The sequence below is a fragment of the Protopterus annectens genome, chromosome 6.part0, assembly GCF_019279795.1.
Source record: "Protopterus annectens isolate FY-2018-M chromosome 6.part0, PAN1.0, whole genome shotgun sequence".
Classification (NCBI taxonomy): Eukaryota; Metazoa; Chordata; order Ceratodontiformes; family Protopteridae; genus Protopterus; species Protopterus annectens.
In genome coordinates, this window is record NC_056737.1 from 398,014,795 (window position 1) to 398,039,231 (window position 24,437).

The 24,437-nt window shown below is 42.0% G+C and overlaps 1 protein-coding gene across 1 annotated transcript in view; it reads right to left on the minus strand.

The window, feature by feature from the left end:
* Positions 1-354: 354 nt before the first annotated feature.
* LOC122804334 (protein farnesyltransferase subunit beta-like) overlaps positions 355-24,437 on the minus strand; it is a 968,002-nt gene continuing 943,919 nt past the window's right edge. Inside the window, exon 12 of the mRNA XM_044074139.1 lies at positions 355-1,644. Within this exon, the coding sequence (XP_043930074.1) occupies positions 1,528-1,644 (117 nt within the window). The 3' untranslated portion in view covers positions 355-1,527. The remainder of the gene's footprint in view (positions 1,645-24,437) is intronic.

Consider the following 24,437-nt stretch of genomic DNA (forward strand, 5'->3'; position numbering starts at 1 on the left):
GTTGGTGATGCAGCAGGTTCAAGAACATTTTGAAAGCCTGAATTTTTTAAAGTATCGAATACATCCTACAATGTTTTTTCACAAGCTTCAAACTTTGCATGTGGCAGAAGATAACTAGAAAGTAGAGGGGGCTAAGGCATGCCATCTTAAAAATGGTATGTGATATGACATATGGTATGTGAGATCACATCAAGAGATGTGCTAGCAGCAGGCACGTGTCAACATCAGAAAGAAAATAAACATTTCATGAATTAGTGCAAAACTAGGAATTCCAGAAAAGGAACTCCCGAAGATACCTAATGCAGACAGCTATCAAAGTCAGACTTATAAATCCTAACAAATGAGCAACAACAATACAGTACTGCACATTTTATTGATTAGCAAATGACTGAGTGTACCAATATTATCAGCAAATTAATGATTCAGTAGTAAATAGCTAAGTATGCATCTAACAAACAAGAACTGACAACCCTCTGCAAAAAAATAATTTCCAAAAGTTTAACATGGCACACTTCTCACTTGCACCAGTGCAGTAAAACTCATTATTACAAGCACTTGTTTGAGATACAGTTAAGCGATTATTAGTACATCAGCTGATTTTTTTTTTATCCTAACTCTCAAATGGTTTATTAAAGTCCAAAGTCTGACATTTCAGCCATCTCTTTCTTGAAGAAAAAAAACTTATAAAATACAAAGCTTTGGTGGGAATGCAACAAATAGTCAACATTTAAAATTGCCACTCCGACACACAATGTCCTCAAAAACAGCTTCCAACAATCCACCAAAGTAACCGGTGGGAAATGATAAAGATTCCTCCCATTTCAATGTGAATACTGGGAAGACTGCAAATGTGTTATTTCCTGCTGCAGCCTTTAACAGCTTATGAAACCAAAGAATCAAACAGTGCTATCACCTTTCTGAACTAAAGGAAGAGGGCAAGGTTGAATCTGATGCCGTGTTTTGCTGCACTGATATTTTATTATACACTGTCTACTGGGTTAGCCTATCAACTGCAGATGTAAGGTCCAGATTCCCTGTTATACCCCTACTCCCCCAAAAAATGTTCCCACAAATGCTTTATACTTTTCTATCTATGAGCATTTCAAACATGCAGACTCCATTTCTGCAAAAAGGTGGAACATGGATGAAATCCATGTTAATCTAAGACAAAACATTGCCATCTTTTGCCACCTATTTATAAAATACCAGGGTGAAAGGGGCATAACTACAACCTTCACATAAATGAGTTTAGTGCCATGCAACACTGGTGAAACATTTTAATGATTTCAGAGAGCTAAATGAAAACATTTAACAGTCTCCATGTTAAATAAAACAGCAAGTACTGCTGCTTTTAATATTTTAAAGTCTATTCCGGACATCTCACATATGTCACACTAACAGTCTCTCATTTCCCCCATCACGCAGCATGAAATAGCTGCAGTTGTTTGTTGCCAGGAATTAATGCACATGCTGGGGGAATTGACTTCCTTGCTGTCATACTCCCTTTGGATGACACCACTGTAGCATCTACTGTTCTTGATCTGATGAAGCCTTCTTCACTTCTGGGATTGGCTTTGAGAGGAAATACATTAACGCACCAGCCACTTTATCAGGACAGATATTATATACTGGATGTGTAGGACGCTGTATAAAAAGAAAAAAAAAATTTTTAAAACTTACAAATGTCAGCAATCATTCATATTTCACTAACCACATTATTCTAGATGGGGTCAATGTGGAGCCATAGTCTGTCATGCAATGCAATGGGCTTTAAGACATGGAACCAGTCCCAAATGGGAGACTAGTCCATTACAGGTAAAATATAACAACATCTGCCATCAGTTTGAGGGTTTGCTAAGTGAACCTAGCAGTATAGCTTTGACAATGACCCCTAGAGAAAACTCGCTTATATGCAGAAAAGACATATATGCTTTGCAGAGAAAATGTCCCAACCAGGAACCAACAGTTATTGGGCAGTAGCATTAACTGCTGCACAACTGTGCCATTCAAAAAAATAGTAATAATTCATGAATTTGCATGTTGCCCTTAAAAAGTGGCCCTGCTAATGTTTGTTTATATTTTATTTCCATTTGTTTACCAGAAAAGTCTGATGAGATACTAACACCCCCTTTGCAGCAGAGGCCTGGAGAATGTTAACATTATCATTCCAAGTTTAACAGCACTCTGTTAAGCACTCCGTTTATTAAAACTACAGAATGTCAAATGTTTAAAAGCTCACCCCGACTTAAATTTCATTAAAAAATTCTAGGCAAAGACATTTAATATCTTTGATACATTAATTAAGAGAGACATTATCATAAACGTCTACTAACTTAAAATCTCACTTATAGAAAAAGATCTGCTCCCCAAAGAAAAACAGTCATTATGATAGGAGGAACTCACCAAAACTGCAGAACTTAGATACAGCAAGAAAACTTAACACTGCAGTACTTTGTACAGCTTTAAATGCCAATAATTCACTAAATATAATTTGCATACCAAGTGGTACACATTCTTCCATACACTAGTGAGCATTATATGTAATATTCAGATGTTACATGACACCAAAACTGGGGAAATGTACCTTAGTAGCCTGTTTATATACTTGGAAATACAGGAGAACAACTCTGACTTATTCCTCACTATCAGCATGCTAGCAAAGAAACCAGAAAAGGTATGGTGCGCCACATTTCTGCATGCTGTTGCAGAAAAAGCACTGATGGTATTTAAGGCTTAATTTCTTCAAAAAGGAGAATGAAAGCAGCAGTTAAACAGGTGTTTTTAAATTATTGTGACCTTGGAAAGTGTCGATTTACTTGCCATCTGTTCTTCACAAGGTCCAACACAGACTATAGATGCTTTTGTCAATGAGCTGAAGAATCAAGCCAAAGACTAAATCTGGTGAGCTGTGTGACTTGTTGGGGTGAGACAGAATAGTTTGAAAATAAGAAATGATTAAACAAAGGGCACACTTTCAGAAAAAACAAACCCGACCTTATCAAAAGCAGTTTCTGCATACAGAGCTAAATTTTCAAGTACTCAGTTAAAAGAATTAATTGAAGAATGGAAGCACATAACAGCCCAGTAAAATGGTTAAAATGAAATTGAATAATGGAGCAAGCACACTAACAGTAAAAGAGGGGAGAAAAAAAGCGAGAAGGTGAATAGAAGCTTATATGCTGTTGAAATGTAGTCCTCACATACCAAAGGCATGGCAAGAAGCACTGTCCTACTCTGTTCTCTCTATGCTGGAAAGAACCATTTTTCAAAGTTGTCGAAAGGAAAGGCGTGTTCAAGAGAATTTGCATGTTTGAACCGAACTATGAAACTAAACAATTTGTTGGTAATATTTAACTGAAAAGGGATGGCACAGTGAAGTCTGAAAATGCATAATGGGCACTGAGACAAACATGCAAGTAAAACTGTTGGTAAAAAATTAGTGCGTGTACAGGTACAGTCTCAGACACATTCTGAATATTGTGCAAAGCCATAGCAGTGACTTCCAGCATGACTATGCTATACTGGCAAGGGTCTCAAACTCAGTCATTATGGATTCTTGAGACCAGTACACTGTGTAGAGGGCTGTAATCTCAAACACAAAAAGAAAATCTCATCACCACAGCTGGAAATGTAATGTGGTAGCTTTTCTCTCGGAGCATTATGTTGGTTTAAGGAATGCTTCAGGCCTAAGGGCCATGAGTAAGACATTCGTTGAAGGGTCATAAAGTTTACCAGGAGGTCTGTATAATGGTTAAGGTGTTTACTGTACAGACACAAGGTGCAGGGTTTGATTCTTACATGTGGTAACTGGCTAAACTTAAAATGGCCCACAACAGCAGTTAGCCTAGTACTAATCTATAAACCAATTAAATATGATTAAATCATAAGTTAATATTTTCAAGAAAAAAATAAAAGTTTTCTTTTAACTAAATGAAAGCAAGTGCTTTTGGGAAGGCATGATAATTATATTAATATCGTCATTAAGCCATGTATAGTTTTGCTTCTCCTGAATTGTACCTTAAATGTAGCTGTAATTTTCTTTTACAGAACCAAAATCTTAGTGACTGTTTCAATACTGCTTCCAGTCTTAGTAACTATTACAGCAATGTTTAAAGTAATGTATTTCAGCTTTTCCCGGTTAGGGGTCGACACAGCGGAACTTCGGTCCGCTAATGACTGGCAGTGGATTTTTACGGTGCCGAGTTGCCAGCCCGACGCCCAACCTTCAAAGAAAGCACACCCATTCACGTACGCACCTACCTGCATGTCTTTTAACATCACTCAACCGCGAAATGTATACATCATGAAATTCTATTTGTGATTATACAGAACTACTAATGTGGGTAGAATTAAATCTGATGTATTTCAAGAAATATGCCTATCATTGCTATACTGTACAGTTCAACTGTCTTCTATATTTTGATGATCAATGTTTCCACTGTCATTCATGTTTTGCCACATGGCCCGGATCATGTCTGAAAAGGATTCTCAAACAAATTCACTAAAATAAATAAAATGATACAATAATAATATTACATACTCTGTGGAATATACCAACAGCTCTTAGCACTAGGAATGACATGCATGGAAGGCTGATGTGTCACAAAGAAACAATCAGGGCTTTAAAAATGGGCACATAGTATAGTTTACCATTCCAAAGCGAGAAATCTGCATCTGCTTTGATCCATGTGATTTAAATAAAGTGACTAAAGAAATTATTACCGCTGCCTGTGGAAGTAGTCTCAACTATGCCAAATGCCAAGTTCTTTTCATTACCAGATGCAAACTAGAGACTGACCGATAAAAACAACTGAAAAAGCTCCAAATTGTGCATACAATACACCATTAGGGAAGAACAGATCAGCTATATGCAAAGGGCAGGCTCCATCATAGCCCAGAGGGGACAGTGATTACTGTTGGATTAAAATGCTAAATTTTATAAAACTGCATGTTTAAAATAAGGAGCTGTGGAGGGAGACTGACTGAAGATGAAGGGGTAGGCTATTATGTAGTAGATAAAAGGTAAATAGCACAGGAACAAACAAGGAAGACACAGACCATGGATGTCTTTTTTTTTAATCTGCTAAGCAAGAGGTCTAGCTAAGAAGATGGCAGAGCTGCAAACAGTGATGAAGGAAGGGAGGAGTGGACATTGCTGTTCTCGCAGAAGTATGAGCTGGTGATGATATGGTACTGTGTGATTAAAAGTACTGAGGAAGGGTAAAACAATAAAGATATTGTGTGATTTTAAAAAGTGAATTATGCCATGTTGTGAAAGGTGGTCAAGGATGAGGAAACTAGGGGAGGAAAATTTAATGGATAAACAAGCTAATGACATTTGTCAGGGAAGGAGTACTCAGGGTGTGAACAAGGGTATGAGAAACAGACTAAAGGACTAACAGAAAGAGGCAAATATGGATATATCTGAATGTAAGGTTAGCAATTAGTGCAAAAGACAGGGTCTACAAAAGGTGGAAAGTAGGAGGAGATAAAAGAACAGTACAAGGAGGCTAGCGAAAATGCAACAAAAATGGTAGGGGCAGCAAATGTTAAAGCTGCAAAGGAATTAGCAGTTCATGGGCTGGATTTCAAGATTTTTGAAAAGGTGTGAATGGAGGTCCAAGTAGCCCACTTTACAAATGCTCCAAGTAGAGACATTCTTGAAAAAAAAGCTGTATAAGTGGCAGCTGGCTCACTAGAATAGCATGCCCCTACAAACTCTTGTGTCTTTCATTGCAGAATAAATGACATTTGGCCAACCATTTGAAAATCATTTGCTTGGTAACTGGTCAACACTGTTTCCCTGAGACAAAGGACAAGAACACTTAGTTTTACCTACCTAAAGTCCCTGGTTCTGCATACAGCATACCCAAGCTAGCTGTGGATGTCTAACTTGTGCAAAATCCTCATCTTTATGTTCTGGTTGTGGGTGAGCAAGGAGGGCGTGGCGACAGACAGCTTAACAGTTTAGTCAAAGGAAATCTTGTAGAAAAGAGGTTTCAACTCAAAATTCTTGTGGATGAGGTAACAGTCACGAAGTAGTGTCTTCAGAAAAAAGAATGCTGGAAAGGAGCAGCAGCTACTGACTTCAAAAGAGTCAAGATAATTTCTTCTAGGATTAAATTATGGTATCAAGGAGGAGGAATAATCTTCCTTAACGAAGAGCAGAACAGTAGCCTCTTCTGAAATTTTTACTAAAAAGTAGGGGGTGGATGAAAAAGAGTAAGATGTGCTTAGACAGCTGAAACATCTACCTTAACTGAACAACAGGACAGTGCTGCAGCAAAAAGACTTTGCAGAAACAACACCCCACTTTCTGATCCAAGTACTAGTGGCAGCCTTGCAGAACACGGGTTCTGAGAGTTGCTGCCGCACTAAATGGACAAAGTCTTGAAACTCATGTGAGACTGTCAGGCTAATGAGCTCACAGCCTTGTCTCTAGAGGAGGTATGAGGGTTCCTCCCATGCCTGTTTATATACCCCATGACTGTGTGGTGTTGTCTGTGGTCAAAAGTAGAAATCCTGATTTCCAAATTGTTTTGAAGGCTTTAAAAGGTGGGATAAGTTCCAACCTCTTTCCAACACTGATATGTTGCTACTCTTTTGTGGGTACCCTGATTCTGCATCTTTGGATTGCACGTATGTGCTCCCCAAGACCTGCCCAATGCATCCCTCATCAGGTTCTGACTGTGTAGGAGGGGACAGAATGGTATACCCACATTTGCCCTGACTTGGGTAACCCCAGCCAAATTACCTCTGATTGGATGATAAAACCGGTCAGCATTGTGTAAACATTGCTCCTGCTGATCTTTTCAGGCATCACTGAAATGTTTTTGCATGTAGAGTTTTGCAGGAGACACCATGGATGACAAAGCTAAGGGCCCTGAAAAGGACTCTTGCTATCATTTTTTGTTTTCAGGGATTATTATAGGAAAAAAACACAAGGAAGGTCACCTTTATGTGGTAAAAGAAAATCCCTAGCTAAGACTGTGTGTAAAGTGCCTCCCAGAAAGAGCTTGGATGTTCATGGTGTCAGACTGGATAAATTATGTGTTCTCTGAAAACAATAACGTGCAAACAGGTGTCTTTGAGGTCCAGAGTGACCAGGAATGTGCCAGGCATTAATAAGGAGAAAAGGGACTGCACAATAAGCATACTGAATCTTGGTACCTTTAAGAATAATGCTTAATTTTGAAAGGTCCAAAATCGCATTCCATAGCCTATCTTTTTCTTTGGACCAATAAAACCATTTTCCTACTGCTCTTTAGCAGGAACTCTTCTACTGCTGTCTAAGCCAGAAGGTGGTAAGAGAGGGATAAAGTAAACTCAAGAGAAAGTCTTGAATTCTGTTTTGTAACCTGAAGAAATTATTTTCAAGACTCATTTCTCTTAGATAATCTTCATTAAATTAGTCTGAGAAAAAAAAGTCTGATAATGTCTTAGGAGTTTGGGGAAAAGACAGAAGGTAAAGGAGTAGTGTACTTGGTGGAGTGTACTTGGTGGAGTCAAGATTGGTTGGAAGACCCTGTGGAAACAACTCCAGAAGGCCTCTCTTACTTACCCTTTTTCTCATCTTTTCAGTTCTGTTTCTCGCAGGCTCTTTTGCACAGCCTGAAGGTGGTGAAAAAATTCACAGCAAGAACACTGATGCTGAGGTAATAAATTCTACTGAACCTAGGAATGGGAGACTAAAAATGTTGTTTGATGGTCTACATCACCTTTCCTTTTGTTTCCAGCTTTCTGTGTGGGAGGATCAAACAGGAGCCTCCTGTCTAAGGGTGCATCAAGAAGCTGGCTTATGATATCCTCTGTAAGGGGCTGAATTCTCAACCCACTCATCATCAACTTCCTTTCCCCATTTTCTACATGGGGTCGGGGTGTTGTGCCACTTGTCACCATCTCTCCCTATTCAATGCCACTCTCCTATCACCTTCAATACTCATGCCTAACTGCTGCAGGTCTTCTCTCACACAATCCATCCATCCACCTCTTTGCTGGATGCCCTCATTTTATCTTGCCTTCTTCCTGTCCGTCCCAAATCCTCTTCACCAAATTGTTTTCTGCTTTCCTACATGTGTGCCTGAACCACCATAATCTGTTCTCTTTGACTTTTCTTTAATTGGAGCTACTTTGGCTTCTGCACTTATGTCCTCATTTCTTTGTCTGTCCCACAGTGTGCATCCTACCATCCCCATCACCTCTAGCTTTACTGCCCAGGTTTCTGTACCATGCAGTAGTACTAGTCATACCACTGTTTTGTACACCTTACTTTTCAGCTTCTTTGTCATTTTTCTATCGTACACTACCCCTGACACACTGTGCCAATTGGCTGCAGACCCTCTGATTCCAGCTTTGACCTCCTCATTCAGACTTCCCTTTTCTTCAACCACCCCTCCCAGATACCTGAAGCTGTTAAACTGTTCCACCATTGTCCCTTCTCTCTAAATTTTCAGCTTCTTTTGATTTCCCTCATTTGATGCCATTACAACTATCTCATCTGTACTCGGTTTCATCCCACATGCCTTCAGTTTTGCATTCCATTCCCTACCCTTTGCTGAAGTTCTTGCTCAGAGTCTGCCTGTAAGGCCACATCACCTGCATACACCAAGTCTGTTTACCTGTCCCCTTTGACCTGTTTGCTAATGTAGTCCATCACTGGTATCAACAGCAGTGGGCTGAGAGCTGAACCCTGATGTCACTCACTCCCACTGAGAACCCCTCTGTAAGGCTGAACACTGTTCATACTTGAGTCATTGGGTCCTTGTACATAGCTTTCACTAATTCTGCCAATGTTTCTGGAACTTCAAACCACCACAGGACTATCCAAATCAGCTTTCTTGGGACCTTGTCATATGCTTTCTCCAAGTCTACGAATGCCCAGTTGTGCTGCATCATGATCTGAATCCAAACTGCTCATTTCCTATCTTACTTTCTACTGCTCTGTACATTCTTTGATCAGTCACCCTATCCACAGCTTTCCTGCAGTGTGCTAGAAGTTTGATACCTCTAGTGTCCACAGTTGTGAATGTCCTCTTTGTTCCTGAACACTGGCACTAGTATGTGTATTCCCCAGTCATCTGGAATAGGCCTTTCTCTCCACATTGCTATTATTACCCTCATGAGCCATTTCTCCCCTGTCTCACCCAGCATCTTTATCATATGTGATGTGACCTCATCTGATCCTACTGCTTTCCCAGACTTCATTTTCCTTAGTGCTGTTCTTACTTCTTCTAGGGTGGACTCCTCCTCTTTTCTCACCGTAGGCTGTGTCTGGGGCAGTACAGCTTCTGTAGGGTTTTCTTCATTCAGAAGCTGATGAAGTATTCCTTTCATGCCCTGTGGACTGATGAGCAGGTTGTTACTGGCATCCCTTATGAAGGGCATCTGACTATCTTTACCTTTCTGCCTTTGTCTTGCAACTTGATAGAGTTTATTTGTGCCATTCATAGAGGTACATTCCATAAGCTGGTAAAGTGCCTATGATGCCCTGTTCTTTTCTACTGTAACTCCCCTCTTAGCTTCTTTGTTATCCAATTAGTATTCCCTCCTAGCCTGGTCTGTCTTTTCTATTTCCCACTTTTTTTTCTGCACTCCTCCTCTCTTTTGATGACCTCCTAGATTTCTGTATTCCACCACCAGCTTTCCTTATGTGTCTTACTGCCATACCTGGCTCAGTGTATATCTGTTCTGCAGCATTTACACATGCTGTTTTGAGATACTGCCATTCTTCTTCAACTGCACCTGTTTCTTCTGCTTCTTGTGGTGCTAGAGCCCTGAGTAATTCCTTGAACTGCTGTACTTTCTCTCTCCAGTCAACTTTCAGACCTTCAGCCTGGTGTCTGTGGACCTTAGAGCCTTCTCTGTCCACTGCTTACTGCCGATTGTGGCAACCAGTGGTTTATGCTATGGTTCAACTGTTTCACTGGGAATGACCCTGCAATTGCGATTCTATCACAGTGTCCTTTCCTTACTAGGAGGAAGTCTACCGGAGTTGTATGTTGGCCACTTTTATATGTGATCTTGTGACTTTTTCTGGCCCATGTGCTGGCTACCATCAAGCTATTTGCTCGACAAAAGTCTAGAATCGTCTCTCCTTTTTTACTCTTGTGGCCCCACCTGTGTGAACTCAAGCAGTAATCATGTCCTGTTCTGTCTGTCCTGATTATGTACATTCAGGTCACCCATTATCAACACTGATTCATGTTGTCCTGCTTTATCTAGTAGGTCCTGCAACTGCTGTCCAAATGTACTCTCTTCCTCACTATCACAACCCCACTGTGGAGCACGGGCTGAGATTATGAATACTGCTCTTTCAATACAATGGAGTCTGAGTGCCAAGAGTCTGTCGCTAATTCTGATGGCATCCTTCAGTGTTTTCTGAAGCCTTATCACAATTCCCTCACCATTCCTAGCCTGTCCTCCTCCTGAACAGTAGGCTCTAGATCTCAAGCCAAGTGGCTTTGCTTCACTGCCCTTCATCTTGTCTATTGGATACAGGATGTCCAGCTTCCTCCTTACCATCATATCATCCACTTCCAAGCTCCATCCTGTCAGTGAACCTACATTAAGAATAGCAATTCTTACTTCATGTTTGGCAGGTTGCTTGGTTTTATGTTCAGCTTTCACTCAACAGAGCTTACCCAGGTAACTCAAGTTGGGCAACTAGACACTGGCCGGCCAGTAGCTTATTAGGGCTGCTGAGCATTATGGCAGACACAAACTAGGCAATAAGGGTACATATACTCCTCCCACCATCAGAAGTGGTCCCTGGCATAGGTCTCAATAGGCTGGGATGTCAGCCCACTTATCACCTGTTTGTCGTTTTTGCATTTAAGTTACCTGTAACACATTGCACTTAAGTTACCAGGCACTTGCTCACTAAAGCAATTATATAAGTCAGCACTAAAAATTAAAAGCACTACACCCTCACTCCCCACTGGCCCTGGTTTTCAATTATTAAGGAATTCCCAATATTATTCTAGCATGTCCAAAGGTCAGTTGTCAATCTCCTCTCCGGTCCAGCTGGTGAATCTGGGAATCTTGAGGCAATGTTACAACTGCCTCATGTACACAGACAACCCTCTCTCCTCCTCCCAACAAATTCCAACACATGTGAGAGATGCAACCATATAGCCAAACTGGAGGCTAAGCTCTCTCAACTCAGTACTGGCATAACCAGTCAGGAGGAGAAGGAAACCACACTCACTACAATTGCAGTCTCACACAGACCTACCACGACAGCAAACCAAACACATAATCACACAAAAACATACTCGGAGGCTCTAAATAACGATCTGCCGAAGCAGCAGAGACCTCCAAAGCAGACACCCAGGCAGCCGCTACCCCAAAACAAAACACGTACAACACATATCTCACAAAGCCAGTGTGCCGAACAGTCACAGCCCTTAAGACTAAACAACACACCTGATACACTTGTAATAGGTGACTCTATCGTCAGGCACACTGGCGTCCCGCTCACCAGGCTGAACAAGGAGAGGGTCACGGTGAGCAGCCTGTCGGGCGCTAGGATCCGCCACATAACACAAGCACTCAGGTCACTCCAAGGCAAGTACAAATATGACTCAGTCATTGTCCATGCTGGTGTGAATGACCTGAGACATACCTCCCTGGACTACATGAAAAGAGACATAAAGGAGCTCTCTGAGCATGTAGCCCAGGCCGGTATGACCCTGACCTTGAGTAGCATCTTACCCTCACCAAGAATGATGCCACAATATGAAGACAAGATGGTCAATTTCAATAATTGGCTTAAGTACTGCTGTCATTCAAAGGGGATCCAATGCCAGCTTGGGATGATATGCTCGACAAGCCACGATGCTTCGCTAGGGACGGCTTGCACCTGTCACCCCTGGGCTTTCGGATATTGGCAAAGGCTCTTGCTACCCCCATAGTGCCTTTTTTAGGCAAGGCTCAAAAGACAAACCCACCTCCATAGGTATCACAAGGGATAAGAAACTAAGAGTAATGCTACTCAACACCAGAAGTCTAAACCTCAAGATGCACGCACTCGAAACTCTCCTTAGCATGGAGAACATCGATATCTGTGCAGTAACAGAAACCTGGTTCAGGGCTCCTTAGAGCACCCCAGCACTACGAGGTTATACCTCATACCATGCTTTTCGGCCCCAAAACTTGGACCGAACCACAATTGTCTTCATATTGTGGCATCATTCTTGGTGAGGGTAAGATGCTACTCAAGGTCAGGGTCATACCGGCCTGGGCTACATGCTCAGAGAGCTCCTTTATGTCTCTTTTCATGTAGTCCAGGGAGGTACGTCTCAGGTCATTCACACCAGCATGGACAAAGATACCCACACCTCCAGGTTGGTGGCAAAGCACGAAGTATCAGAGACTATCCATGTGCAACTAACAGTGGGTAAAACTGCCTTCCAGTTTATAACCTGCTACAGACCACCCTCCCAAACCCAGGAACCCCACTCGGCCTTCCTGAGAACACTGGAAAATATGAAGGTCTCTCCAAACACCATTATATTGGGCGACTTCAACTACCCAAACATAGACTGGGAGCATTACTCTAGCTCCAACACCCTAGCCCAAAGGTTCCTAGAATTTATAAACTCAAATGCTATGGAACAACTTGTTACCACTCCCACAAGAAAGGAAAACATACTGGACCTGATCATCACCAACATGGGGACTCTATGCTCCAGACCAGAAGTGTATCCCTCACTGGTAAGATCAGACCATAAACTAATCTCACTGGATATTCACATCTCGACCCCACCCCCTGCCCAGAAAACCACAATGAAAAACTTCTCTAAAGCAAATTTCACACTCCTCAAAACTGAGGTGGAATCCCTCAAAGCCCCTGGGCCTGTGGAAAATACGGCCCAGACTGCAGAATCCTTTATAAACACATTTTATGAACACCTTCAGGAATGCATGGATCATGCGATCCCAAATAAAACCAAGACCTAATCCTCCAAAGGCAGACGTCCTGTCTGGTGGACCCCAGCCATAAACAAACTATACAATAGAAGGAGGAAGCTACTAAATGATAGAGCAAAATCCCAAAAAGGGAAGGCATCACTGATCAGTATTACCAAAAAACTACGCGCACACATAAAATTGTCTAAGGCCAGCTTCGAGAGAAAAATTGCACAGGACACTAAGGATAATCACAAGGCTTTCTTTAGTTATGTTAGAAACCTGGGTGGTAATTCCCAGATATGCTCAGAATTAGTCCAAAATGACAAAAAATACACCGAACCCACAGACATTGCCAACATCCTAGCTGACAGGTTCAGCGCAAACTTCTCCCCCCCCCCACCAAAAGGGCAAATATCTATCCCAGCAGAGTGCTGCCCCCCTGACATCTCAGATGCTCAGGTAAGAGCCGCCCTCTCCAAAGCAAAAAACACTGCATCAATGGGACCAGACAGTGTCCCGGGCTGCGTCCTACATGAACTCCAAGAAGAGCTAAACCCAAACATAAAACTACTGTTCAATCTCAGCCTTACTACAGGATATGTGTCCAAAGAGTGGCGTACAGCAACAGTGGTCCCTCTCCAGAAAGGTGGTGCCTCAACGGATCCTGGAAACTATCGCCCCATAAGCCTGACTAGCTTGGTCTGCAAAGCTATGGAAAGGATCATCATGGATCTCATAAATAAAGATATTGGGGACCTACAGACACTGGATCCTACCCAGTTCGGCTTTGTTAAGGGCAGATCCTGCCTCTTAAACCTGGTTGATTTCTTTGAAACAGTCACCAAGGCCATTGACGAGGGGCAGGTGGTCCACACAGCCTACCTGGACCTTGCAAAAGCCTTCGATACAATACCCCACTCGGGCATTATAGATAAGCTCACCAGCTTAAATATAAACCCCTATGTCACTAGATGGATTGCAAACTGGCTCAAGGACAGAACCCACATGGTTAGAATTGCTGGAGCCATGTCAGACTCCAAACCAGTTACAAGTGGTGTCCCACAAGGCTCAGTCCTGGGACCACTCTTGTTCGGTATATATTTCTCGGAGGTACAGGTCAACACGAAAGGAGTGGGGCTGACCAAGTTCGCAGATGACTGCAAACTGGGTGCCATAATCGACTCTCCAGCCGACACAAGCATCCTCCAAAAGGGCCTCATAGAAACAGACAGCTGGTGCCAGAGCCATGGCCTCAAGCTAAATGCCAAAAAGTGTATAGTCATCCCCTATGGCAAAAACAAAGTGCCCACACATTACCACATAGGTGGTAATCCATTAAGTACAGAAGAAGTAATTAGGGACCTGGGGACCCAAGTTGATAGCAATCTCTCCTTTGACAACCACGTGGCCAAAGTGGTTAGAAAAACATTTTATATAGCCCACCTAATCCTGAAGGGATTCACATCTAGATCAGGGGAGGTCATCGTGCCTCTTTACTCATCCCTCATCAGGCCCATAATTGAGTACAATGCCCCTTTTGGGATGTACCTTACCAGACACCTGCAGCAACTGGAAAGACCCCAAAAGTACCTCACCAAGAGGATCAAAGGGCTCAAACAGATGCCATATGCTGCCCGGTTAAAGAAACTCCAGCTCTACTCAGTGGCATACCGCCTGTTCAGAGGCGATCTGTGCCTGGCGTATAAAGCCATGTCCAACCCGGAATTAATGGACATGCTGCACCTCAGAAAATCCAAATCCCATCGAGCTACGCGCTTGAGAGACTTGAATCTCAGCACTGAAATAAATAGGAAATGCTGGAGGGACAGATTCATAACCCAGAGGCTCCCTTCACTCTGGAATAAAATCCCAGTCCAGGTTAGGCAGAGTCCCTCATTGACTCTCTTCAAGAGGAATCTTGATGAGTGGATGGGAGATCGTAGGTTTACCCCGGGTATCACTTCTGTGTCACTGTTAGACAGAGGCACAGTATACTAACCTCGAAAAAGGGCATAGCAAAATAAATTTAAAATGGGTGGCGAAAGCCAAACACATTCTGGCTAGGCTTATAAATGCCCTAAGGCAGATAGCCTAGTATAAAACTATGAACTACCCATGCCCATTTTTTGCAACATTAGTCAACATGACCAGATCACCTAGAGCCATAATTTTTCACCATCAAGTGGCTAGACCTGCCAAGGTGTGCAGTCTGTGATTTGTGTTCTCCTACTTGCAGGTACTCGCACACCACAGTAGATAACCAAAGCGACTGGTTTATACAACTTTTCCCCCTGTAGGGCACCATGGCAGAGTCTGTGTGCTGCCCACAGCTCCATTCTTTGGAGAGATTTTGATGGAAAAACTCAGCATATTTTTTGGAGGTGGGAGATGCCCCACAGAGACCCAGGGAAAACATGCAAACTCCAAACAGGCATTGGTTAGAGGTAAGGATGGAACCTTGTACCTTCGACATATCTCATTGACAAATTCCTATTCTGCTGACAATGCTGCACTGATAGTATCATACTCATTTTATAAAAATGCTTTCCACCTTCTGCACTAAACAGACCACACAGAAATCTGGAGGAGTTGTCTTAGATTTCTGATGCTAGTTCTCCAACATGCTTTAATATCTCTACTAGGTATTTTGCTCTACTAGTCTGATAACTGACAATGGCAGCAGGTGTGTAGATTTTATCCTAAAACTACATTTCCCATTCATTCTGAGGAAATCTGGACCAGGACTTAACCTACAGCCTTCTGGGAGCATCATGGGGAAACTACAGCCACAAGTGCAATCAGATTCTTGTACAGGAATTATGAAGTATGTTTGGTCCTGTACATTTCTGGGGGAGTGGGGGGGGGTTTGCAGAGATCAATAGTCTGGTTCAAATGAAGCTATTGTAAAGACATCTCTGAAGCCTCATACAATGGGTAAAGCACTGGGTTTAGGATCATCCAGGCCGAGGAGATCTAGGTATCTTTCATCTCCATTTCCTTCACGCACTCACATTTGGAGGTCTTCCTTCAGTAAACTGAGGGACTCTCCAAATGAGATGTCCTTTGGCTGTGAATTTGAAGAGAGAGTTTCTTTATCAGTACAGTCGGATCCAACAGTAAAGAACATCTGACAGCTCTATGCAAAGGTTTTTCATATCTTATGAGGAGGAATCTGCCTTTTTTAAAGGGAAGGGTTTTTGTTCTTCTCTTTATGAATTTAATGCCCAAGGTACAGTAGTAACCAAAGGCCTGTTGTTAGTTTCACCCCAATGCAAGAAGCTCCAGCCAGTTTCTTAAAATCACTCACACACACACACACACACACACACACACACACACACACACACACACACACACACACACACACAAAGCATTTGGAATGTTAATCAAATAGGATGTGATGCAGACCACTGGAAATGCTTTTTAGGCCTACAAGAGGCTTGTTTCAGGAAGGAAACAAAAAGATTTAGTTAGGAACAGTTCACCAGCAAAATAAGTTAAGCAAACTTGTAAAAGAAAACATTTTCTAAATGTGCTATTGGCTATCAAAGCTTTAAGCAGAATAGAGGGTCTGTGATTGTGAACTTTCTTGGCAAAGCAAAAAAAAAAAAAAGAGAGAGAGAGATAAAGAGAGAAAGTGGGTTGCATGCCACTTTTACCAGGGACACAGATACATGTGTCTGTGTCACGCAGAAGCTAGCCCACACCCACAGAACTCTAGGAGTCAGCCCAGCTGTACTGACATCTTCCTGTGGCTATTCCCCATATGTCAACAATGCTACTGCAACAGTGATCCATAAAAAGATAATCTACTTGGTGACTTTGGGTTCAGGTGCCTAGGCAGCGAGACATTTTCCTGTGGTACATTTGACTGGGGACACATGGCAGAAATGACAGTCAGCTGCAGAGACATATGGCTGTTTGCAAATTCCCTATGGGCAAAGAGAAGCATATACTGCCATGCTCACAGCTTTAATAACCAAATGCATGGAGGCAGAAGAAGTAATGAGTGTTGTGCTCAGTGTAGAGTACATACTTATGTAACTACAACACGTAGAAGTGTGCTACAGCATGGAGGAAATCCTGCAGGCTACTGTAGTCACATTTATGCTCCAGTTTGCGTTTTGGGCAATGTTCCCTAGACAATGTAAAGGGGGTAGTGGTCCACACACACCAATTATAAAGGTACTGCATTTATACTGCCATTCACATGCCCTCAGGCCAGCCTGCTGCTGTTGCCTGCCATATTGCCTGCTGTCTCATGTTCCCTTGGGGACCATGGACATTGTTTTCCCCCCATGACTTTGGTTCTTGAAGTTGTGGGCATGGCAACACATTCTTCCCTTTGCCCACAGGGAATCTGCAAACAGCCATATTTCTCTGCAGCTGACTGTCACTTCTGCCATGTGTCCCCAGTCAAATGTACTACAGGGAAATGTCTTGCTACCTAGGCGCCTGAACCCAGTGACTTTACTGTAGAAAACATAGTTACATGGGGACTCAGCAATAACAGGAAATCTTTAAAAGAGCTGTTACCATAATACATGGACTTGTTAGAAAAGCTGTGGTAATCCAGTCAGATCTTCCATAATTTTGAGTCCCCCCTGTACAAGCCAATAAAGTTCTCAAGCTTATATTGACAGTGATAATAGGTGACACTCTTCCTGTGCAAGTAAAGCTATGTGCTCAAGTTACGTTATGAATAAAAAAAACAAACTAAATAAAAACACTGGTAAAAACTAAATAAAAACACTGGTAATGGGCTACACACCACGTTGTAAACAAATACAGAGCCTGAAAACTATTGTGAGCAAAGCAAATTGTAAACATAACACGTAATAATTGCAAAATAATCCATAAAAGAAAAATACCACAAATAACTCATTCCAAAATAAAAAATAAATGAATTCCAAATTAGTAACAGGGGAATGGTGGTATGTGTCCATACTATCACTGGGGTGCTCTTGATTTATGGTGAGTATCCTCATGCCACTGTCCTTTTTTCAGGCAGGGTCACTGAGACAAACCGTAACATATGAGCGGATTCTGAAGCAGTGCTGGGGAATACAGGGTGACGAATGGTTACATATTCCCTGCAGACTTTAAATATTCAGAGGCTTACACACTGAGGACTTTTCAGTGCTCCAAAGACAGCAAAAGGCTACCAAAGGGAGAAGACAAGGCCCTTTTCCATCTGTGTTCAATGTACTACAAGGACTTCACTATCTTCCTAAAACCGGGTGTCCATGTTTCAGCCCATGGTAACAGCAGAGGCATCTGAAAGCCATCTCAGATTGAGTTCCACTGAATGACTGGAGTGCCTGTTTTTGACTGGGTTCTGTGAGGGGCGCTGGCTGGACTTTGACTGGCATGTTTCTGTACAGGTGCAGCCTTACAGACTTTAAATACCCATAGGTTTGCTCAGCTTGGCAAAGTTATTTTAATCCTACTGGGGAAGCCAATTTAACAGCCTAGTCCATAACAGGTAAAGCAACCTATTCATCCATGTTGTAGATGACAAATTTCTCTGCCATCTCTGTCTCAGCTGGCCTGCTATGATTTTACTACTACTACTACACTACATACTCTGAAATCATGGCCTCTTTTTTAACTTACTGACTGCATTTCATCTGGACATGTTACTGAATTAGCACTGTTCTGCTGATTGTAGTGTTAATTCGAAGTCATATTGCATTGTTGCACTTTGTTGCTGTTGTACTGCTCATTGCTGGAAATGTCTACATTACTGCAGTGTTGCCAGTTACTGATACTGGATAGATAAAAAAACAAATTTGTTCAATTACTGATTGCTTTTTTTTTTTTAATCATCACTGGTCTCGTTGCATTTCTGCTGGTTACTTATGACTGCATTATAATGCATTTAAAGCTAATATTGTACTTTCACTACTTATGCCCACTGCTCTACTAATACTACAGAAACTATTTACTTTACAATCACTGCACCTGTAATTATTCAGACTACCTATAGTTACTGCTCTACAGATCCAAAGGGATAGACTATCTGTTGCTCAAGGCTGCTTTTTAAGTAGGGTCAAAATTAGCCTACTGGGTAAAGCTACACAATTTAAAATTTGCCATTTGCTGCTAACTACATTATTCTCCATACATATTGCTACCACTTTTATTATTTATTATTTTTTTGCATTTGAAAGTACTACAGTGGCCACATCTCTTATTCCTGTATCCTTTAGCTATATCCAATATCACCTTTTTTGTAGTCCAGTCTATCATCACCTTCTGTTTTACACCAACAGTACATTATTAAGCTATCTTGTTTTTGTCATACCCCTTAATTTGCACTGCCCATTAAGGAATCTAATCCAGACAGCTCTTGTCCCTTCTGTAGACAACCTAATAGGTAATTTGAAGCCTTGTACCAACTGCCTCATGCTTACTGAAAATTCACTGCTACCTCACAATGATTCAATATGTGAGGTGTGAAATATTTTTTGAACTTGGAGGCTACCCTCCCACCTCAGAACACATTTGGTAAGCACAACATGCATATGCCTACAGCACAGAGCACCTCCACTACACCATTTTACACTTAGGTTGTTAAGAGAATGTGGCTTGTGCCTCCCAGCCTGAGAAACCGTAGCAGTTATTTCATGCTGCACACCAAAAGCCAGTACATATACCTCTAACCGGTCACAAGGATGCAGACTTAAAACCGTTATGGCCCACTGAGACTGTATCCAGCCATAGAAATGTTTCTGCAGTAGGAAATTATTGTTGGGCATATGTATAACATCCCCTCCAGCCTGGAAAAGAAAAGAGTGACAGTAAACTGTCTTTAAGGAACCAGGATCTGTGACATACCAAGAGCTCTTAGATCCCTCCATACTGGCAACAAAGTACAGTTGTGTAAAATCTTACCATAACAGTCAATGTCCTTTTCTTCACTGTTAAAGTATTCTTTACATAAGGAATCTCCTGCCATACATAGTCCAATGTCTGGCCAGTATACCAAAGCCTTTGGAATTTACAGATGCCATACATCGTACCTGCACTCTCTGAGCAGGGCGTAGGGCATAAAAGTGACATATAGACACATACATATATATCTTGCAAGTGAATATTCCTAGGGACCAGGAGGATGCATGTGCATCCAGAAAGAGAAAAAGAAAAGAATCCCTGGTTAGGAAGTCAAGCAGAATTGCGCAGAGCAGAAGGAATAGGAGAGAGGGAACGAACACTGCAACAGTGAAGAGAAGGACATCTACTGTTATGGTAAGATTTTACACCACTGTACTATGTCCTTCCACATCACTGTTTTAGTATTCTTTATATAAGGGAGAGTACAAAAGCTCAAGAAAAAAACAGGGAGGCGGAAGGCACAGAAACCTCTAGAAACCCATGCAGGATAGCTCTGGCAAAGCCAGCACTTGCTCTGGATATAACATTCAACTTGTAATGTATAGTGAAGGTATGGACAGAAGTCCAAGTAGCTGCCCCAAGGATGGAATTGGTGTCCAGTCCTTTGAAAATGGCACCAGAGAAAGCAACAGCTTTAGTAGAATGAGCCTTTACAGAGACAGAAAGACATTTACCATAAAAGGAGTAACAAAAAGAAATGGCCTTTAGAGATCCAGGAAGAAATAGTTTGTTTAGAAACTGCCAAACCAAAGATCTGGGATGAAAGGGAACAAAAAGTTGCTCAGATTTATGAATAGTCTTAGTCTTATCCAAATAATATCTGAGCTGCCTATGCAAATCCAAGGTGTGAAGGACCTTCACACTAGCAGACAATGGAGAAGGAAAAAAAAGGAGAGTAAGTTAAAAGACTGATTAAGAAACAACTCATTGGCTACCATTGGCATAAAAGAAGTATTAGTACGAAGAGACACCCTGTCCCTGTGTAAAACTAAGGAAGGAGGAACAGCCTTAAGAGCCTGGAGTTTAGAGAAACTCTTAATTGAAGTAAGGGCCGAAAGAACAGTCTTCCAAGTACAAAGTTGCAAGAAAAGTGAAGCTGCAGGCTCAAAAGGGCCTCAAATCAATTTCTCAAGTACAAAACTGAGGTCCCAGGAGGGTGGAATAGGCTTCCAGGGAGGCCTGATATGAAGAATGCCTTTAAACAATTTTTTGACCTCAAACCTAGAGACTAAAGGAGGATTCAGTGTCAGACAAGAAGACATAGATGAAAGGTGGGTTTTAACCAAAAATATGTTAACTCAGCATGGAGCAATTCACACAGTTAAGAAAGAGCCAGAGGGATCGTGGTTACAACAAAGGCACCAGACAGAAAATCTCTTCCATTTGAATAAATATAATTTCTTGGTAGTGGGTTTCCTAGCCTCCTGCATGTCCTCAGAAGAAAAAGGTGCCTAAAAGGGATCAAAACCCTATCACCCATAGCGTCAGTTGAAGAGTGGACAAGTGAGGATACATCACAGACCACCTGCCTTGTGTGAGAATGTTCACCCTGTGAGGTAACTTGTGAGTGCTCCTGGCTAGGTGAAGAAGAAGGGGAAAAACAATGCTGTCTGGGCCAAAATGGAGTCACCAGCAAGACTTTGGGGGAGACTTGCTTGATCTTGTGCAGGACCCCTGGAAACAAAGGAAGGGGAGGGAGACACAAAAATATGTTTCAATTCCTGCAAGGCCTTGCCTTTATCTTGGCGGGTCTTGAAAAGCTAAGTAGCAGCAGATCCAAAAAAGCACTTATTATCAAGAGGTGCATCCAAAAATTTAGCCTTAATTTCATCAGGTAAGGGCTGGAGACGAAGTCAAGAATAACGTCTCAAAACAGAACCAAAGGCAGCAGCCCTAGATGAGGCATCAGCTGTATGATAATTACATGGTAATAGAGTGGGAAGCAACTTGAAGGGTACAACACAGTACAGAAAGGGCCAGGACCTTCCCTTCTGAATCAGGAAGGTCAGAGTTTGCCTGAAGTGTGAGACAGAAGGGCTAAAACATACCTGGTCATACTGGTCTAATAATTAGCCCGAAAAGTCAGGGTAGCATTAATATATACTTTTCCTAAACGTTCCACAGCTCTACTGTCCTTGTCTGACGGAAGTAGTTTAGCAGAAAGCAAACGTTTACAAGGTCTGTCAGATAAGACAGACACTACAGAAGAAACAGTAGAAGAACATTTGTACAAGAACTTACAATAATCAGGTGCCTTCTAAAATCTATCAGGTTTCTTAGGGCCGGAGGGTGAGAATCAGGGGCTACTGAGGCTGCTAAAAAGGTACCTAGAAGGGCAGGCAAGACTCCATCTGGAGTAGATGATAAAAACTCTTTTGAATATCATAAACTTGAAAACAGTCCCATTTGAAATATTCCATCATGTGAAAAATAGTGTTCCCAAAAGAAAATTCTTCCAAGGGGGAGTTTGAACTAATATAATCTTCCTGCTCAGATCTATAATCCAAGGGAGAAGGAATCTGACAGGAATATGCCAAAGACTGTTCCTCAGAATCCAAATTCTCTTCAGAGGATTCCTGAAAGTAGATGACCAAGAAAGAGCAGGCACAGAAACTCGCTCAATGGGGAGAGTTTAAGGGAATTAAGAAATTAAACAATCCTGGGCAAAATCCTGTCATTCAGGCCGGGGATCTTTAGCTGCAGGGAAAACATGCTTTTTTTTGTTTTTTCTTTTGAGGGATGTCTACCCTAAAAACCCTAGGAGGTTCAGACCCTTGCCTACACTCAACCAACATAGTAGGACTCTCCTCCCAAATTAAGATCTGTGGTATCCCCCTTGGTCCCTCTGAAATAATCAACCAAGGTTCTCCTTCAATATCTGGAGCGGACATTTGCAGAGCATCCAAGTACGTGTGAGAATTCTGATCCATGCTGGACTTCGAGAGGGTCACAGCAGAGGAATTTGAGACGACAACCAGGTGACCCTCTGGGCTTTCACCAGCCTTAATAGAGATATCCTGGGGAGGTGGGACAGCAACTGAATCAGACCAGAGTTTTTTTGGCCTTTTTCTTGTCAGACGGCTGACTTTTGGGACAGAAAGATTCTGCCATAGCACCTTGCATCAACAATTTAAGATGTTGGTTCCCCAGGTAAATTGACAAGGAGGACAGACGACTACGTAGGGTCTTGGGGACAAAAGGCTTGGCAGTTAGAACACTGCGTATGGCTGTGAGAAGCACCCAAAAAGAAGAGCCACTGCTTGTAACAATCTTTATGGAAATCTGCCTCCCACACTGACATTTTCCCTTTTTGGATGATATGTAAATTCACAAAAATAAAAGTAAAAATAGATAAGAAGAAAAGTACAGTTTTGTACCTACCATAAATGTAGATGTTCGAAGATCCACATTGCTGCAGTCATAACTTATGGGTAGTCCGCTGTCCTCGGTCGGCCCGAATACCAAAGTATTAGGCTGACGTCGGTCATGGGTGCTCAGATCTGACGTCAGAGCGTCAAGGTATTAAAGCGCATGACCGACGTCATTTCCTCAGTCTTTTCTTGCCCCAGATGTCAGAAGGCCCTAAAAATAAAGGCCACAGCCAAAAATAGAATAACTCCCTAAAACCATGTACAAAAAACAGCTACAACCCAAATCATACCACCACTCCAAACTACAGAGGGGAAGGAGGGAGGGTAAATTGGACTGCAGCAATGTGGATCTTCGAACATCTACATTTATGGTAGGTACAAAACTGTACTATGTTCTTCATCTCACATTGCTGCAGTCATAACTTATGGGTAGAATCCCAAAGCAGAGGTAAAGGGAGGCTGGCAAAATCATAAAGCATTGGGGCTGCCAAAATGCCCTGCAAGATTGCAGTGGCAAATCCAGCCCTAGATTTGGAATAAAGAGGAAGATGGTAATGTTTAGAAAAAGTGTGCACTGAACTCCAAGTAGCTGCTTCCAAAATATCTTTAGTAGCTACCCCCCTTAAAAAGCAGTAGAAGTGGCAGTAGCCCTAGTGGAGTGAGGCCTGATTCCAGCTGGAATCTCCTTACCATGGTGAGAATAACAAAAGCAATACAAAAGCCAATCCACTTAGAAATAGTTTGTTTTGAAACAGGTTTCCCTGAGAACCCAAAGCAAAAGAAACAAACAACTGCTGAGACTGTCTGAACCCTTTAGTCTTGCTCAAATAATAACGCAACTGCCTGTGAATATCCAAAGTGTGCAAAATTTTCTCCCCTTTATTTTGGGGATCTGCATAAAAAGTAGGCAAATGAATAGATTGGTTCAAGGCCACATTTGAAACCACTTTAGGCATGAAAGTAGCGTTAGTACGCAGAGATACCCTGTCCTTATGAAAAATTAGGAAGGGTTCAACTGCCATTAGAGCCTGTAATTCAGAAACCCTTCTAGCAGACGTAATGGCCAACAAAACAGCAGTCTTCCAAGACAAAAACTTTAACTCAGCTGTAGCTGCAGGTTCAAAAGGAGGTAAAGTAAGTTTTTCCAACACAAAATTGAGATCCCAAGCAGGAGTAGGAGCTCTACGCGGGGGTCTTATGTTCTTTGCTGCCCTAAGGAATTGCTTAAACAAAGGATGAGAGAATAATGGTGGATCA